This window comes from Streptopelia decaocto (assembly GCF_964273445.1).
Source record: "Streptopelia decaocto genome assembly, chromosome: 24".
Classification (NCBI taxonomy): domain Eukaryota; kingdom Metazoa; phylum Chordata; class Aves; order Columbiformes; family Columbidae; genus Streptopelia; species Streptopelia decaocto.
Window position 1 is genome coordinate 1,526,461 of NC_138679.1, and position 24,011 is coordinate 1,550,471.

Sequence of the window (24,011 nt, forward strand, 5' to 3'; positions counted from 1 at the left end):
CCGTGGGACGGGGACAGGGTGGTGGGGGCCAGGGGATCCGAATGTGCTTCAGCTCAGCCCAGATCCAGGGGGGCTGGTTCTGCAGCCCAGACCCCCCTCTGTGGTCACCAACGCCAATGCAGCAGCGGAGACCAGGAGCAGTTCCCTATGGCAGGACGGTGGCTCTAAGGAGTGACAGCACCCACAGGTGCCACAGACAGAGGTTCCTAGTGGTGGCTTCATCCCATGTCACCCACTCCAGCCCGCTGCCGCCCTACCTGCCAACCAGGGCCTGGCTGCATCCTTCCCTGCCCGCATCCCTCCCTGCCCGCATCCCTTCCCTGCCCGCATCCCTTCCCTGCCCGCATCCCTTCCCTGCCCGCATCCCTCCCTGCCCGCATCCCTCCCTGCCCGCACCCATCCCGAAAGGCGCAGGAGAGCAGACGTGGAGCATTGGTCCCCAAGTGCCACCCACCTGGTGAGCAGCAGGGTCCCGCCACTGTCCCCCCATGAGGACGCGGTGCCAGGACCAACCCGGGGTGTGCGGTGGGGGCAGTAGGATCCTCCTCTGGTGGGCTCAACCCCCAGGCACCCCCACCCTGCCAGGGGCTATTTTGGGGTGTCTGTCCCAGGGGAGCACCAGACCCCGGCACAAGGGTGGGGGGAGCGGGATCCCAGCCTTCGCCCCCTGTCCATTAGCAACCGGGAACAATAGTCGTCCCGCAAACAGAAGCTGCACCGTGATAACCCGGCGGGTCGGAGGCATCCGGCACGGCAGGAAGGAGCCCGGCAGGAGGAAATATTAAATAGAGCAATATAAACACGGCGGTGGGAGCCAGCTCCGCCCCGGCGCGGCTCCCCCCCCTTGAAAGGGGCTGCGGTGGGGTGGGGTGCGCAGAGCACCGGCGGGATGGAGAAGAGCAGCTACGCCATGGCCAAGTTCAGTTTGGAGCCCAAGGAACCGATGCCCAAGCGGGACTGTGGGTTTTACATCAAGTACATCTTCCTCTTCACCTCCCTCATCCAGTTCCTCATCATCCTGGGGCTGGTGCTGTTCATGGTGTACGGGAACGCGCAGGGGGGGACGGACACGCACCTCCGGGTGCTGGAGGAGCAGCTGCAGGACCGTTTCAACAAAATCACCATCCTGGCGAGCAGGAACATGAACCTCACCCGCACCCTCAACGCCACCCTCAAGGAGAAGCAAGGGCTGCAGGTCCTGGCCCAGAAGGTGCAACGGGAGCTGGAGAAATGCAACAGCACCCAGGCGCCCAACCCCATTGCCAAGGTGAGACCCGGGGGGGGCAGCGACCCACCTGTGGGTGCTGGAAGGAGCTGGACCTTACTGCAGCCCCACGAGGTTCGGCAGGGATGGGGGGCGATGGGGGTGGGCAGATGGTGATGTGCGCCCCGCTCCCAGCGCCACGGGAGTTCTCAGCTCTGGCATCCTGGAGCCAGCACCCCCCATTCTCACCCTCCCCCTCCTCATCCTCCCCAGCCCCCAGCTCTTCAGCACTGCCCAGGGGGAGCAAAGCGATGCAGGGGGGTCCCTGCGTGACACCCTGACCTCCCTCCTCTTCCTCCCCCCACGGCAGCTGCAGGAGATGGTGATGATCATCTCCTACCAGAAGAGGAAGCTGGACGAGTGCCACATGACCATCAGCCTCATCAATGCCAGCTGCAGCGGTAAGGGACCCCCCCCAGTGCCCCCCAACACTCCCACCCCCTGGGGACCCCCAAACACCCCTCAGGGACCCACCACAGACTGTGCTGGGGGGTGCCCCCTCCCCAGAGACAGCAGAGTCACCCCAAGATGCGGGGCGGGAGTTTGGGGTGGGGGATCACGCACCCCAATCGTGTGTCCCCCCCATGCAGCTGAGAAGGCGCAGCTGCGGAGCCAGCTGGACCATAGCACCCTGAGCAAGAAGGACATGGAGGAAAACTGCCGCAAAGCGGGCGCCACCCTCACCAAAACCACCGAGGAGCAGAAGAGCTGCGAGCGGGAGCTGCTGACCACCAAAACCGTCTGCGAATCCACCAAAACCAACCTGGACCTGCTGAAACACGAGTGCGGGTCCCTGCGGTCCGACATGAGCTACACGTTCCAGCGCATCAGGGACATGCTGAGCCCCTACAGCTGCAGCACCGTCCACGAGCAGCTCAACTGGCTGACGCAGCGCACCGAGGGGCTTTTCCTCTGGCAACAGGAGCGAGAAACCAAATACGTGGGGAAAAGCGTCTGCGACATGAACCTGCTCCAGTGTCGCATCAACTGCTCCGAGGAGAAGCAGGAGCTGGAGAAACGGCTGCAGGATGTGGAGAAGCAGGTGAAGGGCGGGCAGGAGGAGAAGCAGAAGCTGCTGTTGGAGAAGCAGCAGCTGGGGAAGGAGCTGGAGGAGAAGAGCAAAGCGGCGGTGCAGGCAGGACAGCTCAGGGAGCAGCTCAGCCTCTGCATGGGCTCCAAGGTGAGGGAGCTGCTGGGGTGCAGGGACATCCCCAGGCACTGGGACAGCCCTGGGCACCCTCTGTGGCCATGCTGGGAGCACGTGAGGCCAGACATGTACATCTTTCTTTTGCACTTGCACAAACACCCCTTTGTACGTGCATCTTTCTTTCGCACATTCTTTTGGACCATGCATTGTCTTTTGCACATCTTTCTTTTGCACGTGCGCTTCTGCAAGCACACTTTTGCACATGCGTTTACTTTTGCCCATGCAACTTTGCACATGCATTTTCTTCGCGCTTGCATCTTCCTTTTGCAAACTTCTGCACGCACACTTCCGCATGGCCACAGGGTGCACCCAGGCAAGGACAAGCCATTGGAGCACTCTAGGGTGCCCTTCATGCCAGCATTGACCCCCCCCCACTCTCCCCTCCCCAGCTGGACACCTTCTTCGACCTGACCGGCTCACGGGTGCCGCTGGGCAGCGGGCGGTCGGGCCCCTTTGTTAACACGGGCTCCTATGCGGATGCTCTGCAGAACCAGGGCATCTTCGGGAACATGGGTGAGTCCTGGAGGGGGGGACTTGCTGGGGGTCACTGTCCCCCCATGGTCGGGGTCACCGTCCCCCCACGGTGGCTGCGCCCAGCCCCGCTCAGCCCCCCCTGCTCCGTCCCCCCAGGGAAAATCAATGCAGAGGAAATCCAGCGCACGGTGCAGAAGATCATGGAGCAGTACACGGCCACCCTGAAGAACCCCAGGTGAGGGGGGGGCTGGTGCGGGACCCCAGCAGGTTGGGGGAGGCAGGTGGCAGAGGGGTGGGGGTGCCAGGGGCCTGATCCTGCGCTCTCCGCAGCGGCTAACGGCGCCCAGGGGCTCGAGGACACGACCAGGACTTGCTGCCCACGGCACGGATGGCAAACCCCAACCAGGAGCGAGCAGCCGGCACCGTAACCACCATCCTCCCCCACCCCAGGGGGGCCACCAGCATGGCCGGGGGCCAAGGCCACCCTCCCTGTCCCCTTCCCCGAGCCCCCACACTTGTCCCCCCCACGCGCATGTACCCGCATGCTTGGCGATAGGGCTGTAAATACAGGCGGCCCTGAGCACCGGCACAGCTCGTCACACGTGTGAGGGGGTGTCTGTGGCCGGGATGGGGAGAGGGAACGTCCCGTCCCAGCTTCTCACGGCCCTTTGGGAACGGGAAGCGCACGAGGCCGAGCGAGCGGGAAGCCCTTGGCCACCGAGCCCCCGGGGCAGGTCGGGGCGGGGGGGACAAGGGACACACAGGGTGACAAATCACCAGCTGCCACTCGCTGATTTACGGCCCCGTTTCCCCGCTCCTTCCTGTGGAAAGAGCCTTTCCTGCCCGCCCGCACGCCAGCCCTGCCGCTGCTGCGCCAGCAGGACGCGCTGTCCCCCACCAGCACCCCCAGCTCCCACTCTGGTCGCCCCACAGGTCCCCAAAGCCGCGTCCCTCCTGGGATATGGGATGCCCTGGAGCTCTGCTATAAATAATCTCAGCGCAACAGGTTCTGCCAGAGCGGGGAAGGGAAACAGGGGGTCCCTAGGGAGCCCCCACTTTTGGGGTTGCAAAGCCCAAAGCTGCCAGGTGGCTGCAAGAGCTGGGGGGGATGTTACAGTTCCCCAAGCTGTGGCTGTGCCCTGGGGGGACCCCAAAACCCTCAATGGTGCATCCCCAGGGGTGGGGGGGCACTGAGGATGCCAGGATGGACCCGCCGGGATGCTGAGCCTCATGTCCCCCCTGCCAGGGCACGGGGGGATGTCCTGGGGGGGGGATTTTCCCTTCCAGACACTGCAGCTCCTTGTTTGTCCTCCTGGCCAGGAAACGGGGCCTCTCCCAGTCGCTTTTTCCATCTCTGCGGCTCGGGATGCGCTCCCCCCTGCCAGGAAAACACCGGGACGCCGAGTCCCACGGCACTGGGGACAGGGGAAGGACACCAGAGCCACCAAAGGCACCACGGTTTAATCCCAGCGTGGAGCTGTCAGCCCCCCCGCCCGCCGTCCTCAATGCCGGTGTCACCGCAGCCGGGGGCACATCCCCCCTCAAACCCGCTGCGCCCCTCACTTGCCGACGCAGAAGTCCCTGAAGATGATGTCCAGGACGTCCTCGGCGCCCACGTGGCCGGTGATCCTGCCCAGGTGCCGCCGCGCCAACCGCAGCCGCTCGGCCGCCAGCGCCAGGTCCCGCTCCCGGCCGTACCGCGCCAGCGCCGCCGCGCAGGCGCCCAGGTGGAGGCTGTGCCGGCTCTGCGTCAGGCTGGGGGAGCCTGCCAGGGGGTCCCCACACCTGTATGGAGGGGGAAAACACCCTGGAGAACCCCCCAAGCTGCGACGGGGTGGTCAGTGTCCCTCCCGCTGTCCCCGGCACTCACAGTCGCGCCAGCTGCTGCGCCAGCAGCGCCAGGAGCTGGTCCAGCCCCTCGCCCGTCTTGCAGGAGAGGAGGGCGGTTGGGGACCCCCCCTGGGCGCAGGTGTCTCGCAGGAGGGTCCCCTCGCCCCCCCGCAGCAGGTCGGCCTTGTTGAGCACCAGGATGCAGGGGGTGGCGGTTGTGGGGGGCAGCAGGGACCCCAGGGCAGCCCCCAGCGCCGCCGGCTCGGGGGGCACGGCTGCGGCGTCCAGCACGGCCAGCACCAGGTCTGCTTGCTGAACCCTGTTTGGGGGGGGGGGAACAGGGTAGGGAGAGATGTCACATCCTGCCCCCCCCAGCCCAGATGCCCCTGGCCTCACCGGTCCCGTGCGCGGGTGACCCCCTCCTGCTCCACGGGGTCGGTGGCATCGCGCAGCCCGGCCGTGTCACTCAGCACCAGCGGGTACCCGCCCACGTTCAGCGCCACCTCCACCACGTCCCGCGTCGTCCCCGGGACCGGTGACACGATGGCTGCCGGACGCTGGCCTGGGTGGGAGACACAACGCTGGGGACCCCCCCTCTATTTGCAGTGTTGGGGACAACAGCTGTTGTCCCCAGGGATGGGGAACCCGATTCAGGCTGTGAGTGGCCCCCCCGCGCCCCACTCACACAGCAGGTTGAGGAGGCTGCTCTTGCCCACGTTGGGGGGTCCGGCAATCACGGCATGGACGCCCCCGCGGAGCAGCTCCCCCCGGCGCCCGTCCTGCAGGTGGGCACCGATCTCCTGCTCCAGCGCCCGCACGGTGGCATCCACTGCAGGGAGAGAGTCAGGGGAATGGAGCGGGGGGGACAGCGGGGACCAAGTGTCCCGGCCCCCCCACTGCCCTGCCAGCCTCACCTCGGGACAGAACCTCTTCCTCCACATTGTCATCCTCGCTGAAGTCAATATAGGCTTCAAGGTGGGCGAGAGCCTGCAGACCGGGGCGGGTGTCCGTGGGGACATCCCAGCTCCATATCTCCAAGCCGCACGTGTCCCACCAGCCATTACCTGGGTGAGGGTCTCGCTCCAGCGCTGGTAGAGCCGCCCCAGCTCGCCCTCCATCTGCCGCAGCGCCTGCCGCCGCTGCGCCTCCGTCTCGGCGCGGATCAGGTCCCCCAGCCCCTCGGCCGCCGTCAGGTCCAGCTTCCCGCGGCGGAACGCTCGGCGCGTGAACTCCCCGGGCTCGGCGGGACGCAGCCCCGGCAGGCTCCCTGCCAGCCCCCCCGTGAGCTGGGACACCCTCTGGTGGCACCCCCGGGGGGCAGGACCCGAAGGGGGGCGCAGGGATGGGATGGGATGTGGGGAGCCTCACCCAGCGCCCGCAGCACCCCGCTCACCACCGCCGGCCCGCCGTGCACGTGCAGCTCGGCACAGTCCTCCCCGGTGAAGCTCCGGGGACCTGCAGAACCGGGACACGGCACGGATGGCATTGAGCGAGCCCCTGGCTGCACCCAGCGCATCCATCTCTTCCCGTGGCAGACCCCACAGGGGCTTTTGGGGAGCTCAGGAGAGAACCCCCACTAGCAGCTGTGGTTAAGATTGGTGCAAAGGGGGCGGCATTGAGCCAGGACCGTCCCCACTGGCACGGGGATCATTGCTCAGCCGGTTTCATGGTGCCAGGGAAGCCAAGAGGGGCTGCGCTGGGCACTGAGACCCCTCAGTGGGCACCAAGACCCCCCAGTGGGCACCAAGACCTGATGCCAACCCCACCTGGGAACCAGACGACGAGGCCGCGGTCCAGGGTTTCGGCGGTGCTGGGGTCACGGATGCGCCGCAGGGCCATGACGCGGGGTGGGGGCAGCTCGGGGCGCCCGGTGAGGCTGCGCAGGGCCCCCCGCTGCCCGGCCCGCTGGTGCGGATGACGGCCACCCCGCAGCGCCCGTGTCCCGAGGACACGGCGAAGATGGTGTCCCCCCAGGCCGCCGAGCACAGGCGCTGCGCCCACCTGGGACAGGGCGGGCAGCCTGGAGCGGGGGCGCAGGGGTGGGGCGCCCCCTATCCGCACCTCTCAGGTGGGGCAAGGTGGATGCAGGGATGAACAACTCCCGATTCATCCCTGGACCCCTCCCTGTGCACCCCACACACCCACGGGGGGGTCTCACTGCACCCTGGGGTGCACACCCCTCTCGTCCCCCCCAAGATGCTGGGGTGCACCCCTTCCTCCTGCAGCCCCCCACCCCAGCTTGCACCCCCTCCCCGTGCACCCTGCCAAGCCCTAGGTGGGCAGGATGCAGGTGGACACCCCTTTACCCCCGCAGCGCCCGCCTCCCGGAACGTGCAGCCCACTCTATACACTCCCTCTACTTCGGGGTGCATCCCCAAATGCATCAGGGTGCACCCCCCTTTTCCTATACACCCTTCTCTGAGGGTGCAGTCCCTCTCCATGCACCTCCTCCCCGTGTTATCCCCCTCCCCATGCACCACCGCTACACCAGGAAACCCCCAGCCCCATGCGAACCCCTTTCCGTGCACCCCCCCACCCCAGGGTGCCCCCACACCCCCGGGAACCCCCACCCCGGGCTGTCCTCACCTGCGTCCCGTCGCGCTCAGCGCCCTCCGCAACGCCATGAGCCCCCAGCACACGCCGCCCGGCCGCACCCCGCGGCGGCTTCAGCGCAGGCGCCGCTCCCCACCCAATTACGGGCGGCGATTGGTCGCTACGCTAGCGAAGGGCGGGCTTTATGCACACGGTCCGCTTCTGATTGGTCAGCGCTCGGCAAGAGCGTCACTCCGTCTGAGGCTGCGCAGCAGTTGATCGCTTCCGCCCGGTGCTGGGCGCGTCGCTACCCGGGGTGACCGCAGAGGTCCCTGCTCGTCCCCTCCGTTGTCCCCGTGTGTCCCCGTCGGGGAGCTGCAGCACCCCACGGTCCCCCCGAGACACTGCACACCCGCTCGCCCCCCGGGTGCTCCCCCCGCGGGGTGCGTGGGTGCAGCGGGGAGTCCCCCGGTTATTGTGGGGCTGTGCAGGAGCCAGACACTCGCGACCCCGGCTGCACCCTAAAAATGACCCCCAGCACCGCAGGACCCCCTCGTGTCTGGAGCAGGGGAATCAGCACGTCCCTCCACGGCAGAGCCCACCCCTGCCCAGTACCTGTCTCATTGTCTCCTCTGCACCCACCAGCATCCCTGTCCCTCCAGGGTGGGGGTCCCTTGCCCCCACACTAACTCAGGCTGTCTAGGAGAGCCTGGGCTTTTCGGGGACTCCTGCTCACCTTGGGGGGGGGTCCCTGCAATGGGCACCACCATGTCCCGAAGCCGCTGAGCCCCAACTCTGCACCCAGCCAAACTGGAGCCGCTTTTCCCCTGGGGAACCCCACCACATCCCGGTGGTCTCATCCCTCTCAAGCGGGGGCTGGGGCTGTCCCCATCCCATGCCTGTCCCCATCTCAGCCCTGTCCCCAGCCCTGTCCCTATCCCCTCCCGTCCTGCTCAGAGCCCCAGGCTGGGGTGGGGGGGGCCTGAACCAGCCAGCGTACAGGGGTTGGGGTGTCGGCAGCCAGGACGATGGGGTCCCCCCTGCTCTGGGGGTCTCTCCTCATAGTCCCCAAATTCTCAGCTCAGTTTGCAGCAGTTTTGGGTCGGCTGGGGCCTGGAGAGGGCTGCGGGCCGCTGCGGTGGCGGCGGGGGGGGGACAGGGGGGATGGCCATGCAGACAAAGGCACTGGAGCAGGGAGGAGCGAGCAGCAGCATGGCCGGGATGCTGACAGGGATGCAGGCAGGGATGCTGGAATCCCCAGAATGCTGGAATCCCCAGGATGCTGGAGACGTGTCAATGTCACCCCCTGCGTCCCTGCGGACACCCCAAACCCCCGCCCCCTTGCTCTGTGGACCAGGAATGAGGGACAAAAACCCAGAGGAGAAGCCGCAGCAGAGAGCATCACCTCTGGGGCTGGAGGGAGTTTCCCCTGAGGATCTTGGGGTCCTCGGGTGCCCGTACCCCACATCGCAGCCCTGCACGGCCCCTGGGGCAGAGCCTGGGTGACCAGAATAGCCCAGATCCCCTCCCGACCCAGGGCTGCAGAAGCTTTTAGTTCTACTCCCCGTCGCCCCCCCAGCCATCCCCTCCATGCCAGGCAGCTGGACCCGGCCCATGGGGGTCCCAGGAGGGTCTAGTGGGGGTTCAGGCTCCACCGGACCCTCTGGGCAGGGGGGGCCACCCCGTGCCTGGCCAAGACGGGGACAGCGGCCAGGCCTGGCCTGGGAGACGTGCCAGCCTGTCCCCCCCCACTCCAGCTGCCGAAGCAGAGATGCCAAAGGAGGGGACAGCTCCTTGTGGCACCGTTCATCAGTGCTGGCACCCAGCCCCTGCCCCAAAATAGCCGCGGGCGTGCGCAGAACTGGGGGGCGGTGAGCAGGACCTGGCACAGGGGTGCCCCCAACCCCCCAATACCCACAGTGCCGGGGGGGCTCACAGGGTGCCCTGGCCGGGCTGTGCTGGGCCCCAGGACCTTCCAGCCCTGCTGAGGGGCTGGGTGAGGGTCCCCCCGACTGAGCGGGGCCGGGCTGTGGGGCTGTGGGGTGGGGGGGGCCGGGGAGGGCTCCCGAAAGGTCAGAGAGGCAACGTGCAGCCCGATCGGGTTACCGGCCCGTTCCCCCCCCGCCCCGGGAACAGCCTGATCCGCGGGGCTGGGCACCCGGCCGGGGCGGGGGGGCGCGGGGGGGACACGGAGGGGACGCGGGGGACACGGGGGGGGACAGGGCATCCCCGGGGGTGGGCGGGGGGTGACACAGGGGGCAGCCCCGGAGGGGCGGGGGGATGCTGCATCCGGGATGCTCCGTGCCCCCCCGGGCGGGGTCTGGGGAGCCGCCGCCCCGCTCCTCGCAGAACCACCCCACGGGGCGCGGCCGGACACGCGTGGCCGGTGCGACCGGCGCTGGGGAGACGGCGACCAACCAGACAATTAAAGGGGCCGGGAGCGCGGCGCTTCGCTCCGCCGCCTTTGTCCCTCCTCCCGCCCGGCGGCGGCGGCTCGGGAGGCACCGGCGGCCCCGGCCCCGAGCCCGGAGCCCGGAGCCGCGGCGGCCCCATGCACCGGTCCCCGCCGAGCCGCCGCGGAGCCCCGCACCATGCCCGAGCCGCCGGCGGCAGCGCAGGACGGCGACCGGCCCCGGCGGGCCCCGCTGGGCGACGAACGGGGGGAACCGGTGGCCCCGACCGGCGTCCTGGGTAAGGTGGCACCGGGCGGGAGCGGCCCCCGCCGCCGGGGTCGGGTCGGGGCTGCGGGCGGCGGCTGCGGGGGGGCCGCTCCCTGCGGCTCGATGCGGATGTCGGCGGGGATGCGGCTCCCGGGGACGGGGCGGGGGGGTCCGTGCCCCCGGTGGAGCTTTGAGCCCCGCTCCGGAGCGGTCCGTGTCCTCCGGGGGTCCTGCCCTTGCACCCCACGGGGGTCTGTGTTTCTCCGGGGATCCGCGATGTGTGTTCCCCCCGCCGGGACTGGCCCGTGCCCCCCCTGGCATGGAGTCCACGCACAGATCTGTGTCCCTGAGAATGTAACGGTGACCTCAGCATCAGGTCCACGCACCCCCCATGCTACCTCCGGGACATAAACCACCCCGGGAAGGTCCGTTTGCCCCCCCGGGACAGGCCCATGTCCTGCCCAGACCTGGTCCTGGATGAGGGAGGATGCCCTGGGGCTGGGCAGTGGGTGCAGTACAGGAGCTTTGGGTTGGGGTCCGCAAGCAGGGGTTGGGGTCCCCTGCTTGCATGTCCCCGGGAACAGGTGATGTCCCCATGGCCGGGTTGGGGTCCCCAGGACAAGGCGGCACAGACAGGGCCTGCTGGCCGCCGTGCAGCCGAGCGGGACTCCCGCCTGTGGGAGGGTGACCCACTTTGTGCCCTCCCCCGGGACGTGGCCGCCCGTGGCGGGCAACATCACTGCTCCCCAAAATGCCCCCCCCGGTGGCCACGGGCTCCGCGCGGCGGCGGGGCAGCAGTGTCCCTGCCCGCGGCACGCTGCGGCTCCGGTGACCTTATCCCGGAGAGCCAAGGTGAGCAGCACGGCCCCCGCGTGCCGGGGGAGCCGGTGGCCGTGGGGACAAGCGGGGAAGGGGGGGACGCAGGGCTGGGATGCGGAGGGTCTGCATCCCCCCGCTTTGCCGGTGGAGCCTCGGGTGGGCTGGTGACGGCTGCGGGTGCTGGGAGGGAGCTGGGGGCTGCTCTCACTGGTGACAGGGTGCCAAGGACCCCATGGCCGGAGTGGAGTGACGGGAGGGTCCAGCACCCCATGGCCGGCCAGGGTGGGGTGGCAGGGGTGGCACTGGGGACCCCTCTGCATCTCGCCAACATCTTTTCCCTTGACCTTGGGCAGCAAAAACCCTCCTGCACCCAGAGCCGAGGCCTCGGGGTGGGTGCCGCTCTGGTTCGCACACCGGTGCACACGCGTGTGCAAGGGTCACAGCCGCCGCTGCCCGGCGCGGCCCCTGCCCCACCGCCGGCTGGGCGACACCGCTCTCCGCGGGGCATCAATAATTCAAGGTGGCTGAGCTCACCGTGCCGGCACCAGCGAGCTGTCCCCGAGCCACCAGCACCCCGCAGCCACCCCGGCAGCGCAGGGCCCTGGGGTGCAGGATCGGGCCCGCTCTGGGGGCGGTTGGCTGGCAGCCCAGCGCTGTCCCGGCGTTGTCCCCGGCTGTCGCCCACGGTGCCAGCACAGGGCAGCCTTTCAGAGCGCGGCGCCGCGGCCCCTTCCCGATGGCGGCTCGGGCAATGAGTTTGTCGGGTCTCAGCCTGGTTGGCGGGGGCTGGCTCTGCTCCCCCAGCCCGGGGGGTTTGGGGTGCGCGGAGCCGGGTGCAGCCCCGGGATGAGCTGCCGGAGCAGGTTTGGTGTTTCCTGTTTTTCGGGTCCCGGTGTGAGCAGCGTTTCCGGAGCCCCGGGACCTTCCCAGCCCTGGGGCAGCCGGAGAGGCCGTGACGTCCCCTGGGCACTGGTTCTCTCACCCCATCCCGGCTCTGCCACCCATTAGGAGGGGAAACTGAGGCAGGGAGGTGTCTGGGCACACTGTGGTGTGGGGCAGGGAAAAACGGGGTCCCACGGGGGGACTCACCCTGAGCACTGTTGGGGACCCTCATCCTGCCCTCCCTACCTGCTCCGGGCAGCGTTTTGGGATGCACCGGGTCCCCGTCTGCCCCAAGAGGCACAACAAGGACGGGATGTCCCCACAGCGTGGGCACCCTGAAGCAGGACAGGGACCATATCCCTGTGCGGGACCCAGTCAGGGGGGGACGAGGAGACCCTGGGGACCGTCCCCATCCCACGTTGCCGCGGCGGCGCGGGGCCTCCCTGGGTTTCCATGGAGACCGGCTGCTTTTTCGCTCTCCCCATTTTTCCTGCGGTTTCCCTGCTCCCGGAGCCGCAGCCCCGCCGGATCCCGGCCCCACCGAGGGGCTGCGGGCACAGGTGAGCAGGGGGCTGGGGGGGGACAGGGGGTCATCCCGCAGCCACCGGCACCCCAGGGGTGCCAGGATGTGCTGCCGGCTCCTCCCCAGCAGCTGTTGGGGCCTTTTTGGGCACCCTGAGCTGCCGGAGGAGAAACCTGAGCTGGAACCAGCGTCACTGCCAGCGGGGCCATGACCTGCTGCCATGGCCACTGCTGGGGGCGGCCACCACCGGGGACGTGCCGGGGTCCCTGCACCCACCCCATGTGCCAGCAGCGGAGTCGTTGGTACTTCGGGGTCCAGTTGCCGGTGCTGCGGGTGGGAGGTGCCCCGTGGGGGTCCCGTGGCCGCTCACCCCCCGTCCCTCCATCCCCGCGCAGATAAGCTCTTCGGGAAGCGGCTGCTCCAGGCCGGGCGCTACATCATGTCCCACAAGGCCTGGATGAAGACGGTGCCCACAGAGAACTGCGACGTGCTCATGACCTTCCCGGGTACGGAGATGCTCGGGGTGCCGGGGGCTGCCACACCGGCATGTGGCACATGGGGAGGGATGGGGACTGGAATGGGCTGTGCTGGGGGACAGGGACACACTGACCGTCACCCTCCAGACTCCACCGATGACCACACGCTGCTCTGGCTCCTGAACCACATCCGCCTCGGCATCCCCGAGCTCATCGTCCAGGTTCGGCACCACAAGCACACCCGCGTCTACGCCTTCTTTGTCACCGCCACCTACGAGAGGTAAGGTCACCGCCGCGTCCCCAGCCCCCGCCGTGGCGCTCGCCGGGTCCCCAGCCATGGCCCCTCTCCCAGCAGTTTGCTGCGCGGGGCGGACGAGATCGGGCTGCGGAAGCCGGTGAAGGCGGAATTCGGCGGCGGCATGAGGAGCTTCTCCTGCGAGGAGGATTACATCTACGAGAACATCGAGAACGAGCTTTACTTCTTCACGTCTCAGGTGGGATGCGGAGGGATGAGGGACATGGGGCAGGGATGCGGGGATGTGGGATTGCGGGATACAGGGATGCGGGGATGTGGGGATGCAGGGATGTGGGGATGCGGGGATGTAGGGATGCAGGGATGCTGGGATGTGGGATACAGGGATGTGGGGATGATACAGGGATGTAAGGATGTGGGAATGAAGGGATGTGGGGATGCAGGGATGCTGGGATGTGGGATACAGGGATGTGGAGATGCAGGGATGTGGGGATGCAGGATACAGGGATGTGGGGATGAAGGGAGGTGGGGATGTAGGGACATGGGGAGGGAAGGCAGGTCCTCTCCCCCTCCCCATGTGGAGAAGGGGATCAAGGAGCCCCAGCCCAGCTCTGAGCCAATCCAGCCACCTCCCAAGCTGGGGACAAAATGGGTCTGGGGAGGGGACAGGGGCTGGTGACACGGGTGTGGCAGGAGAGGGACCGGTGGCTGGGCAGCGGGACGGGCACCCTGGGCTCAACCCTGCTGCGGCGCGGCAGGAACGGCAAAACATCATCCGGTACTGGCTGGAGAACCTGCGCGCCAAGCAGGGCGAGTCGCTGCACAACATCCACTTCCTCGAGGGACAGCCCATCAGTGAGTGCGGCACAGCGCGGCACAGCGCGGCACGGCACCACCACCCCGGCCCCACGCCGTGCCGCGGCGGCCCTGCAAGACACAAGCCCAGCAAGTGTCCCCTCTCACCCCATGTCCCCATCCCCATGGTGCGTGGTGCTTGGGGTGGTGGCCGCGCAGTAGACGTGCCACGGCCACCCCAACCCCATCCTCCCCATTTCCCCGTCCCACGCGTCACCGCGGCCCCGCGGGGGTGGCAGCGCCCCGGGCCGTCCCTCAGGCCGTGCCCCGCGGCGCAGTCCCCGAGCTGGCTGCCCGCGGCGTCATCCAGCAGGTGTTCCCGCTGCACGAGCAGAGGATCCTCAAGCGGCTGATGAAGTCCTGGGTGCAGGCGGTGTGCGAGGCGCAGCCGCTCGGTGAGATGCTGGAGGGGGGTGGCCAGGGGAGGGCTTTGGGGGTCCCGGTCCCGCTCATGCCCCACTTGGCTCCCACAGATGAGATCTGCGACTATTTCGGGGTGAAAATCGCCATGTACTTCGCCTGGTTGGGGTTCTACACCTCGGCCATGGTGTACCCCGCTGTCTTCGGCTCCATCCTCTACACCATCACCGAGAGCGACCAGGTGAGAGGGAAATGGGGTCAGTCCCTGTGGGGTTGGGCCGTGGGGAGGGTGACATCAGGGACAGGAAGGGACTGACCCCCTGCCCTCTGTCCCCCAGACCAGCCAGGACATTTGCTGCGTGGTCTTCGCCATCTTCAACGTCATCTGGTCCACCCTCTTCCTCGAGGAATGGAAGCGCCGCGGGGCTGAGTTCGCCTACAAGTGGGGGACGCTGGACACCCCCCCCGAGTCCATCGAGGAGCCCCGGCCCCAGTTCAGGGTGAGCCCCTGGGGGTTCTCCATGCCCTGGGGGGGTCCAGCTGAGCCCCCCGCGACGAGTGCCCCGGGCTCTGTGCAGAGAACCGGCGCATTCATGACACCGCAGGGGGCTGCGCTGGGTCCCAGCAGCACTGGGGTGACACAGGGACCCCGCGGGTGTCCCCGCCGTGGGGAGGGTCACACGCTGCTGTCTTCCCCCCCCATAATTAGGGCGTTAAGCGGATCAGCCCCGTGACCAGCGCCGAGGAGTTTTATTACCCGCCGTGGAAGCGCTTGCTGTTCCAGTGCCTGGTCAGCCTGCCCGTCTGCCTCGCCTGCCTCTCCTGCGTCTTCCTCCTCATGCTGGGCTGCTTCCAGCTCCAGGTGGGACCTCAGCCCCCCTCCCCGTGCCAAACTGCCGCCCCCCCCAGCACCGACCCCCTCCCTGTCCCCGCAGGAGTTCGTGCTGAGCATCCGGGAGCTGCCGCGCATCCTCCGCTTCCTCCCCAAAATCATCCTGGCCGTCATCGTCACCGCCTGCGACGAGGTTTACAAGAAGATCGCCTACTGGCTGAACGACATGGGTGCGTGGGGGCGGGGGGGTGCCCAGGGTGCTGCGGCAGGGTTTGGGTGCCGGGACCCCCCCCGCCAAACCGCCCTCCTCCTCTTTGCAGAGAATTATCGCCTGCAGAGTGCCTACGAGAAACACCTCATCATCAAAATGGTCCTGGTGAGAGGGGGCCGGGGGGGACACGGAGGGGACCGGGGGTGTCTCAGCACTCACCCCCCCTCCCTCCCTCCTCCCCCCGCAGTTTCAGTTTGTAAATTCATACCTGAGTCTTTTCTACATCGGTTTCTACCTCAAAGACATGGAGCGTCTGAAGGAGGTGAGGGGCTGTGCCGGGCGGAGGAGCCGCTCTGCGCCCCCTCCGGCATCGCCCAGACGGACAGACGGATGTCCCCAACCCACCCTGCCGCTGTCCCCCCCCACCGTGCCTTCCCGGGGGGGCCGGTGTCCCCGCGTGTCCCCCCCGCCGTGGTCCCTGGCTGCGTTGGGTCCCCAGCTGCGGCTCATGGTGTCTCTCTGTCTGTCTGTCTGTCTGTTCTTCTGTCCCTTCCACAGCTCCTGCTCATCTTCTCTCTCTCCCAAAGCCTCGTGCGTCAGCTCAAAGAGGCTCTTCTCCCCTTCATCCTCCTCCACCTCCACCTCTCTCTCATCTTCCTTAAGTGCCTCCTGGGCTTTTGCTGGAGACTGGGAGTATCCAAAGTAGGAGCAGGGGGCGGGGGGGCCGGGCATCCTCCCACACCCACCCTGGGACCCCCAAGTGTCCCCTGGAGGGACACGGGTGTCCCCAGCCCTGGCTTTGCTCTGGCTGGTGGTGGCATGTGTGGCCCCAGCACCATCCCATCAGCTGTCACTCATGGGGGGGTCACAGGAGCAGGGGACACCAGGCTTGGGTGTCCACAGGGAGGAGCAGGGATGGGGATGCAGGGACACACACACACGCCTGGCTGCTGTCACCTTCTCCCTGGGTGACAGCTGTCATCCATGGGGGGTCACACCAGGCTTGGGTGTCCACGGGGAGGAGCAGGGACCAGGGATGGGGATGCAGGGACACACACCCCGGTGCTGCCACCCCCTCCCTGGGTGACATCACTCACCCCGTGTCCCCACGCAGATGTTGGCCACGCTGCTCATCACCCGCCAGTTCCTGCAGAACATCCGGGAGGTGTCACAGCCCCACCTGTACCGGCGCCTGCGCCGCGGGGACATCAACCTCCGCAGCCTCCGCCAGCTCGCCCACGCCGTCCTGCGCCTGCTCGCCCCCCGCTGCCGCCCCCCCGGCCCCCCCGAGGGGACACAGGGCGAGAAGAAGTGTCTGAACGGAGGCTGCGGGGTGCCGGAGGAGGAGGAGGAGGAGGAGGAAGGGCGGCACGGGTCGGACTCGGAGGAGGAGAGCGCCCTGGACTGCGGGCTGAAGCTGAAGAAGGTGAGCTTCAGCGAGAAGGCGGAGCGGCGCGGCGGCGAGCCCGGCGGCCCCGAGGACGACACCTTCCTGGAGGAGGGCAGCCCCACCATGGTGGAGAAGGGCATGGACCCCGCGTCCGTCTTCGAGCTGTGTGAGGACGAGGAGGAGGCCGAAGGTCCCCCCGGGAGCCCGGCGAAGGCGGCGGAGCCGGCGGTGATCCCGCGGGCCGGCCGGAGGAGGCGGGAGGAGGAGGAGGGTGAGGAGGAAGGGCGGAGGCGCAACCGGGCGTCGTGGATCGACCCGCCGGAGGAGGACTACTCCACGCACCTGACGCAGGCGGAGGTGGAGAGCTGCATGAAGAAATACGAGGTGAGGGACGTGGGGACAGCGGGGTGCAGCGTACAGCTCCCCCAGCCCCATCACAGCATCCTCTTCTTCCTCCTCCTCTTCCTCGCCAGGACACCTTCCAGGACTACCAGGAGATGTTCATCCAGTTCGGCTACGTGGTGCTCTTCTCCTCTGCCTTCCCCTTGGCCGCCATGTGCGCCCTGGTGAACAACATCATCGAGATCCGCAGCGACGCCTTCAAGCTGTGCACGGGGCTGCAGCGTCCCTTCGGGCAGCGCGTCGAGAGCATCGGGCAGTGGCAGGTGGGCTGGGGGTGCCGGGGGGCCAGGGGGGGTCCCGGTTGGCTTTGGGCTCATCCCCAGTGCTGTCGCTCTTGCAGAAGGTGATGGAGGCCATGGGAGTCTTGGCCATCGTGGTCAACTGCTACCTGATCGCCCAGTGCGGGCAGCTGCAGCGGCTCTTCCCCTGGCTCAGCCCCGAGGGAGCCATCATCTCCGTCGTGGTGCTGGAGGTAACGGGGCTGCCGCCCGCTGATTGTTATTGTAGGGTCTCCTATGTTGTCACGGCTCAGACAGCCAAGGGCTCCCCCAGATTTCCCCACCAGGGATGGGGTGTCTAAATCCTCCGCTGCACCCCCAGACAAAGCATCAGGGCCCAGAATCCCCGCAAGGTGTTATTGTAGGGTCTTCCTGATCCCCATCCCTTGCAGGGTGTGTTTTGGGATGCGATCCCCGTACCCGCGGGGACGCTCACCCAGACCCGCGTGTCCCCCCGCAGCACTTCGCCCTGCTCCTGAAGTACGTCATCGAGGTGGCCATCCCCGACATCCCCGCCTGGGTGGCCGAGGAGATGGCCAAGCTGGAGTACCAGCGCCGCGAGGCCTTCAAGGTACGTGATGCCGGGACAGGACCCGCCTTGGGCCCCCACCGCGTCCCCGAGGTGTCCCCGAGGTGTCCCCGGGCTGATGCGCCTCCCCGTTGACAGAAGCACGAGCGGCAGGCGCAGCATCACTTCCAGCAGCAGCAGCGGCGCAAGCGTGAGGAAGAGGAGCGGCAGCGGCACGCCGAGTACCAGGCCCGCAAGGAACGCGAGTCCAACCGCGACGAGGCCAAAGCCGAGGCCGCCGGGCAGGACCCGGCTCAGGAGAAGAGCCAGAGCAAAGGGAAAAGCTCCGGGGCCGCCTCGCATGGCACCGACAAGCCCAAGCGTCCCAGCTCCCTCCTGGCCACCAACAACGTGATGAAGCTGAAGCAGATCATCCCTTTGCAGGGCAAGTTCCTCTCCGGGGGGGCCGGCAGCACAACCACTGCCAGGTCTCCCCAGTCCCCCACCGGCAGCGAGAACAAACTCCCCGGCTTCCTCAGCTTCAAGTTCCTGAAATCCCCAGAGACGAAGCGGGACACGGGGACCGAGAAGGTCCAGTCGCCCACCAAGCCATTCAACCCTGGCAAGCTCTTCAACTTCGGCAAGTCCGAAGGGGCCGGGGGTAACGGGACGGCGGCTACCGCCTCCCCCCAGCCCCGAGCTGGCCCCTCGGCGGACACGGGCGAGCGGCCGGTCCCCAGCAAGTCCCATCTCAACGGGGCGCCAGAGGAGGGGGGCCGAGAGGAGCCGGAGAGCCAGGCAGAGGAGGAGAGCGGGGGCTACAAACTCTAACCGGACGCTTTTGGGTCAGGCAGCCGCCACCATCGTCACCCTCTCGCCTCCCCTCGCTGTCCCCCCGCCGCAGGGAGCTCAGGGCTGCTGTGCCGGGTGCCAGCGCCGCCCCTCGCTCTGCACCGGCCCCACCTTTGCCGCGTCCCCTCGTGTCCCTCCAGCCGCTCCGCTGACCACAGCCCGGCATCCTGCACCGGGGACACGGCAGGGAAGGGAGCAGCACCGGGGGTGTCGGACGGAGCATCCCGACAGTGAGATATCCCGGCCACCGGCTTCATGGTGGGGAGATGCCGCGGTCCAGCCCAAGGAGCTCGGGGATGCCGGAGCCACCAGGATCCACCACGTCTGCGGTCGCGGAGGGACGAGACAGCGGCACTCACGGCAGCGAGAGGAGCCCGATTCACCCATAAGCTCCAGCCGTCGCCACAGCGGCACTGGGGCCGTGCCCTGCTCCGTCCCGCTCCCCGTGGATTGTCCCAGCACGGGGACATCGTCCTGCCCGAAGCCCGGGAGGGAGGGGGGTGAGCGGCGGCCACCCGGCCCCCCGCGCACGGGCAGCATTTCTTGCACTAAAACCTGAAACAAAACCCAACGCAAACGACTCGCTCCCCTTCTTCACCCAGCAGCTCGAGGCCAGAGGTGCCCGGGCTGGGCGACCGCAACACGAGCCGGGACGCGCCCGCCCGCCCTCCAAATCTGATTTCTTGGAATTATTTCACAATAAGGACCGGCACCCAGAGGCTGGGCAGAAGGACCGGGGCTGGGGGAGTGCGGGGGGGGGGGTGGGAGCAGCTTCACTTCTGCCAGGGTGAAGGTTTGGCCGTCACTGGGTCTAGTTTGATGGTTTTAGAGCTTTAGGAGCCGCCGGCCTCGCTCGGCAGCGTGGGGAGGTGGCCACTCCCGGCTCTGCAGCAGCTTCGCTTTAGGCGCCAGGATGGGACGGTGGCACCGCGAGGTGGCAGTGGTGGCACCCCAAGGTGCTGGGGACACCCAGCCCTGCCCGCTGCCCCCTGCCCCGCACCACCAGCCACCCACCGTTCCCGAAGCAAGGGGGGGACACTCGGGGGACAGCTGGGAGCCGGGGGACACTGAGGTGGTCACCCCATCACTGTGCCCAGTCCAGGGCCAGGCGGCGGAGGGGTCTGCGCTCCCCTCTCTCCCCTGGTCCTGTGCTGTAGGAAACGTTGAGCTGTTTTCACCCCCGTCTCTTTCCACACATCATATAATATATATATATATATATTTTTGTCTTAAGCCATTTTATACAGCAATAAGGGCAGGAGAGGACAAAGGCTTTACCTACTGCCTGCTCCATGCGGCAGGGAGATGCTCTCCGAGGCCAAAGCCACTGTCCCCACCGCCACAACGGGGACAAGACCCTGGTGGCAGCCGGGGACAGCGCCAGCGTTGCTGTCCCCCCCGGGCCGCGCCGAGCGGAGGATGCAGGAGAGATTTCTGGGGCGATTTCAGGGAAAAGGGAGCACAGGGCTCAGCGGTGCTGGGAAACTGGGGCACGGCGGCGCTGGGACACCAGTGACACCAGTGACCCCCAAGGGGAAGCAGCAGCGTGATAACAGTGGAAGGAGAAAAGACCTCGGCAAGGCCGGGGGACCAGGGAACCCCAAACATCCGCCCCAGCTCTCACCCCATCCCTGCGCTTCAAGGGAGTTGCTTTTGTCCCATTTCCCTCCCATGGGTGACAACCCTGGGGACAGTGACAGGGTCCTGCTGCATTTTTAACCATTTCTCTATACAAATTACTTCTACAAGCGGCTGCCTGGCTTGGATCTCGCTCCTCGGGGCAGTTACTGTACCAAGGAGCCAAGATTTAAGCTGTTTAATTTGGGTTTGTTTGGTTGGTTTTTTTCCCTTGCTGTGGTTTATTTCTTCGGAAATTAAAAGAAATGAAGGGGGGTTTATTTATTTCTTTTTAATTTATTTTGTCATATTTTTGTAAAACCTGCAGAAATGCAATAAAAATATATTTCAACAAGCCTGAGGGTGTGGGGTAAAATTCATGGGGACATTGTCACCAATTGGGGACATTGTCCTCTAACGCCAGGTAAAGTTGGGGACACAAGGACACCAACCGCAGCTCTCACAGGGATTGTCAGGTAGAGGAAGAACGAAGAAGGTTAAAATCCTCTAAATTCTGCAAATTTATTATACACAGTATCAAACATGGAATAGTTTAAAAATAAATGCAAAACCAAAACTAAATCCAAGGGCCATGACATGGGATGAGGGGTATTGACAGCCCCTGGGGCGGGCAGCCCCCCTGCCAACATGCAGCTTTTGGGGAGAAAACACCAAAAATCCACCTTCTCCCAGCCCTGTGCAACAAGATTTTGGCAAAAGAAGAAAATTCAAGTTGCTAAACCAGGTTGGAAGTAACAGAGACTCACAAAAGCAGCCTGGGGTGGCGGGTGCTGGAGGGAGCGGAGCTTAAAGCTCCACCCTGGGACACCGGGTTTAACTAAAAATAACCCAATAAAGCTCGTTAACGGCACATTGTGCGCTGATTAATAAGGAATGAATGCGTTCGGAAATCAGCACGGACAAGGCGGTGACTCAGCCCCGGCCAGGCTATTTTGTACAGTAATTAGTCATCCCCAAGAGCTTCGTTAAGGAAGGAGGCGGCGAGTCCTGCTCTCCACCGGCTCCTCCGTGCTCCCCAGTCCTGCTCATCAAAGCCGAGAAGTATTTGGCCTGTTAGATTGTCCAATATTGTGTGTCTCAAAAAAACCACCCCGAAAAACCCAAGCCCTGTGTGTATTTAACAGTGACAACCTGGGATGAGCAAACAGGGACGAGCCGGCCCGGGGAGGCAAAGTCGGACCTTCCCGGCCAAATAAAGTTGGGTTTGGTCCCGAAGATGAGGAAATTAAGAGTAGAATTATAGCAAAAGCAGCACAAATGATCATCCATCCCATGCACGAGGCGCCACTCGCCCACCTCCCGTGTTAAAATAAAAAGTCCTGATTTGAGATGTTTGAAATAAGGTTGAGTTTTGGCAGCTCCTGCCGGTTGCCGCGTGTCGGTAAAACCCGGAACTCCAGCACCACAGCTCAAACCTCCCCGGCTCCCTAAAAAGCACCAAGGCTGCCAATAACGCCTTTGAAAACATTCCTAGAACAACCCGGCTCTACAAATCCCACACGCAGAGAGCTTTAGTGCTTCAGATCTGGGGACACACTGGGAGTTTTGCCTTTAAAAACAGAATCTCGGTGTTAAAAGAGAATTTGAAAGCTGGTGTTTTATTCCCTCTTCCAGTTACAAAGATGCTGTTCCATGCAGGGCACGTTCAGCCTTTTCCACATCTAAAGATGCCCTGGTAGTTAAATAAAGATGAGGTTCTCCAAGTCCCATCTCCTCCCTGACATTAAACCCTCCAGATGACACACATCTTTTTATATCAAAATATAACTCAACTTGCCTGCGTTTCAGGACGAGCTGAACCTGCTCCCCATCCCAAAAATACCCTTTAGCTGCTCCCAGGACACACAACCCTCGCTGCTTTAACGAGAAGGATTTTCCCACTTGCTGTTATGCACCAAAAAACAGACAAGGCCTGGTGCAGAGAGAGACGAGTGGGAGCCCCTCTGGTCACCATCAGTGAGTCGCAAAACTCCTCTGCTGCCACAACTAATGCAGGAAAACAAATTGCTTTTGCTCTTACAGATATGCAGGTCTCTAAAAAAGGTATTAAAAGCAAAAAAAGCAGCTCGCGGTGCACAGACAAGGCGGGAACGGGAGGTGGTGACGAGCTGAGGGCTGCGGCGTTAGGAAAAATCTCAGACTCCTGCTTAGTGCTCAACTTTAAGGCCAGAGCTCAGCAAAAATAAAGCTTTGGAGTTAAACCTGTTAGAGCTACCCAGTAAAGAGGGAAAATTTTAAGAGTAACGTTCAAACTTTGCCTCGCAGGAAACAGTCCAGACGCAGAGAAGCGACCGCTGCATAAGGCACGCACAGGGAGGGAGAGAAACCCATTTTCCAGCTGATTCTGCCCAAATTTCACAGCCTTCCCACACGGAGCCGGCGGTGAAACCCCCAACAGCCCAGCTGTTCGCCAACAGCTCCAAGTTCACCGGGGTGACAGTAAACAGAGTGTCCCTTGTCACAACGCTGTTCAGCACCTGTTCCCAGCACAGGACGCGCGGCCCAGACGCCGCTGGCGCTTCAAACCTTCCCAAGGCAAAGAAAAGCTGTTTTTTAATATTAAAATAATCACATCTACAGTATCTAAATGATTCCAAAAGCCCACACTCTTACAGCATGATGTACCTAAACGCACCTAAAAACTCCTGCTCACCTTCAATCCTTCTGCGGGAATGAGTTAAACACCACAGCCGCCCGGTGTAACGTGCTTTCAGGGTTTGATTTAAAACTGCTCAAGGAAACGTCTCTAAAGCTGAACACGCCAACATCACCTGCCTGAAATCCCTTCGACAGCATAAACCAACCTGGCAAACTGCAGGAACCAACCAGCAACGCTAAGAACACAGATTGTGCGGCTCCGACGCAGCGACCCGTCCCCGCGGCTGCGAATTCGGTCTCGCCTTCCAAAATTCTCCCACCTCTAAGTCTTCCGAGAGTGTTTTTTGTTACTACTCCTCCCCTAAAGAAAAGAAATAAAGCATCAATCATACGGTATCAAAAATAAACCTAAAGAGAACTTGAGTTTCCCCGCACTGGTGTATCTTTATGTTAGAAAAAGGCAGTGTCTAACTTGTTAATATTCTAAACTTGCCCAGCGTATATCGAATTGAACTGCACAAGCTCCAGCGCTGTTGACACAGGACGGCCTGCAGAAGGGGTTCATCACCCCCAATATCAAGAATGTTCCTGCTGCTTTGACTTTTAAAGATGCACTAATCAACTAAAAAAAAAAGAAAAAATTCTGATCTCTGACAAGTTTCTCAAGTTTTCATTTAAAAACCCAAACCTTCAGTATACAGAAACAATAAAAATAACACCACTATGCAGACATGTACAAAAAAAACCCCTGAGGGTCACTAAATCTTGGTCGCTTTGTAACAAGAGAGTTGGAAGTCAGAGGAACTGGGTGTTATACAAACTGCGCTCAGCGAAAACCCAGGGTTTGGTTCTTTAAAGTGTTTCTGTCGTTGTTTTCAATGCACTAAGGCACCAGGAAGTCACAGTTAGGCAAAGATCTTCCATGCAACGCTCAAATACACTTACCATGGATTACACAGGATAGAGGATGCGCAGCCGGAGGAGAATCGGAGGCAGGAGCAGCGTGGAAAGCGAGGAGGAGGAGGAAGGACGGGACTCGCTTCACATTGGTGGGATGTAGAAAGACTCACTGCAGGTACCAAAAATCCACACTGCTTGTACACAGTCACCAACGCCAAAAAGTACAAATGGTTTGACAGCAAAAGTCCCGTCCCTTTGAAGAGCCGA

General features: G+C 64.5%; 3 protein-coding genes across 5 annotated transcripts; 2 read left to right on the forward strand and 1 right to left on the reverse strand.

Annotated features, from left to right (window-relative positions):
• The first annotated feature begins 719 nt into the window (after positions 1 to 719).
• On the forward strand, positions 720 to 3,811 carry PLVAP (plasmalemma vesicle associated protein). Its single transcript, XM_082072027.1, has 6 exons — positions 720 to 1,267; positions 1,575 to 1,665; positions 1,855 to 2,444; positions 2,861 to 2,984; positions 3,102 to 3,180; positions 3,276 to 3,811. Exons 1-6 carry the CDS (start codon positions 890 to 892, stop codon positions 3,280 to 3,282), a joined length of 1,269 nt encoding a protein of 422 aa, XP_081928153.1. The 5' UTR covers positions 720 to 889; the 3' UTR covers positions 3,283 to 3,811.
• Positions 3,812 to 4,385: 574 nt separating this feature from the next.
• Positions 4,386 to 7,399, reverse strand: GTPBP3 (GTP binding protein 3, mitochondrial; the record flags this gene model as incomplete). Its single annotated transcript, XM_082072026.1, is given in 10 exon segments — positions 4,386 to 4,730; positions 4,816 to 5,094; positions 5,172 to 5,337; positions 5,461 to 5,604; positions 5,690 to 5,762; positions 5,840 to 6,042; positions 6,144 to 6,230; positions 6,542 to 6,670; positions 6,673 to 6,776; positions 7,362 to 7,399. Coding segments are annotated over 10 exon segments (1,449 nt in total). The 3' UTR covers positions 4,386 to 4,504.
• A 2,213-nt stretch (positions 7,400 to 9,612) lies between these two features.
• ANO8 (anoctamin 8) lies at positions 9,613 to 22,814 on the forward strand. Of its 3 annotated transcripts, none has more exons than XM_082071746.1 (18): positions 9,614 to 9,998; positions 12,587 to 12,697; positions 12,815 to 12,947; positions 13,023 to 13,161; positions 13,679 to 13,775; positions 14,054 to 14,170; positions 14,249 to 14,376; positions 14,474 to 14,635; positions 14,845 to 14,997; positions 15,071 to 15,197; positions 15,288 to 15,343; positions 15,426 to 15,500; positions 15,737 to 15,880; positions 16,293 to 16,952; positions 17,042 to 17,233; positions 17,311 to 17,442; positions 17,709 to 17,819; positions 17,916 to 22,814. In XM_082071746.1, the coding sequence occupies exons 1-18, from the start codon at positions 9,899 to 9,901 to the stop codon at positions 18,585 to 18,587; spliced, it is 3,309 nt and encodes a 1,102-aa protein (XP_081927872.1). In that variant the 5' UTR covers positions 9,614 to 9,898; the 3' UTR covers positions 18,588 to 22,814. The 3 variants fall into 3 exon arrangements, with proteins under 3 accessions (XP_081927874.1, XP_081927872.1, XP_081927873.1); XM_082071747.1 differs by having other exon boundaries at positions 9,982 to 10,003; XM_082071748.1 differs by lacking the exon at positions 15,737 to 15,880 and having other exon boundaries at positions 9,613 to 9,998.
• Positions 22,815 to 24,011: the final 1,197 nt, after the last annotated feature.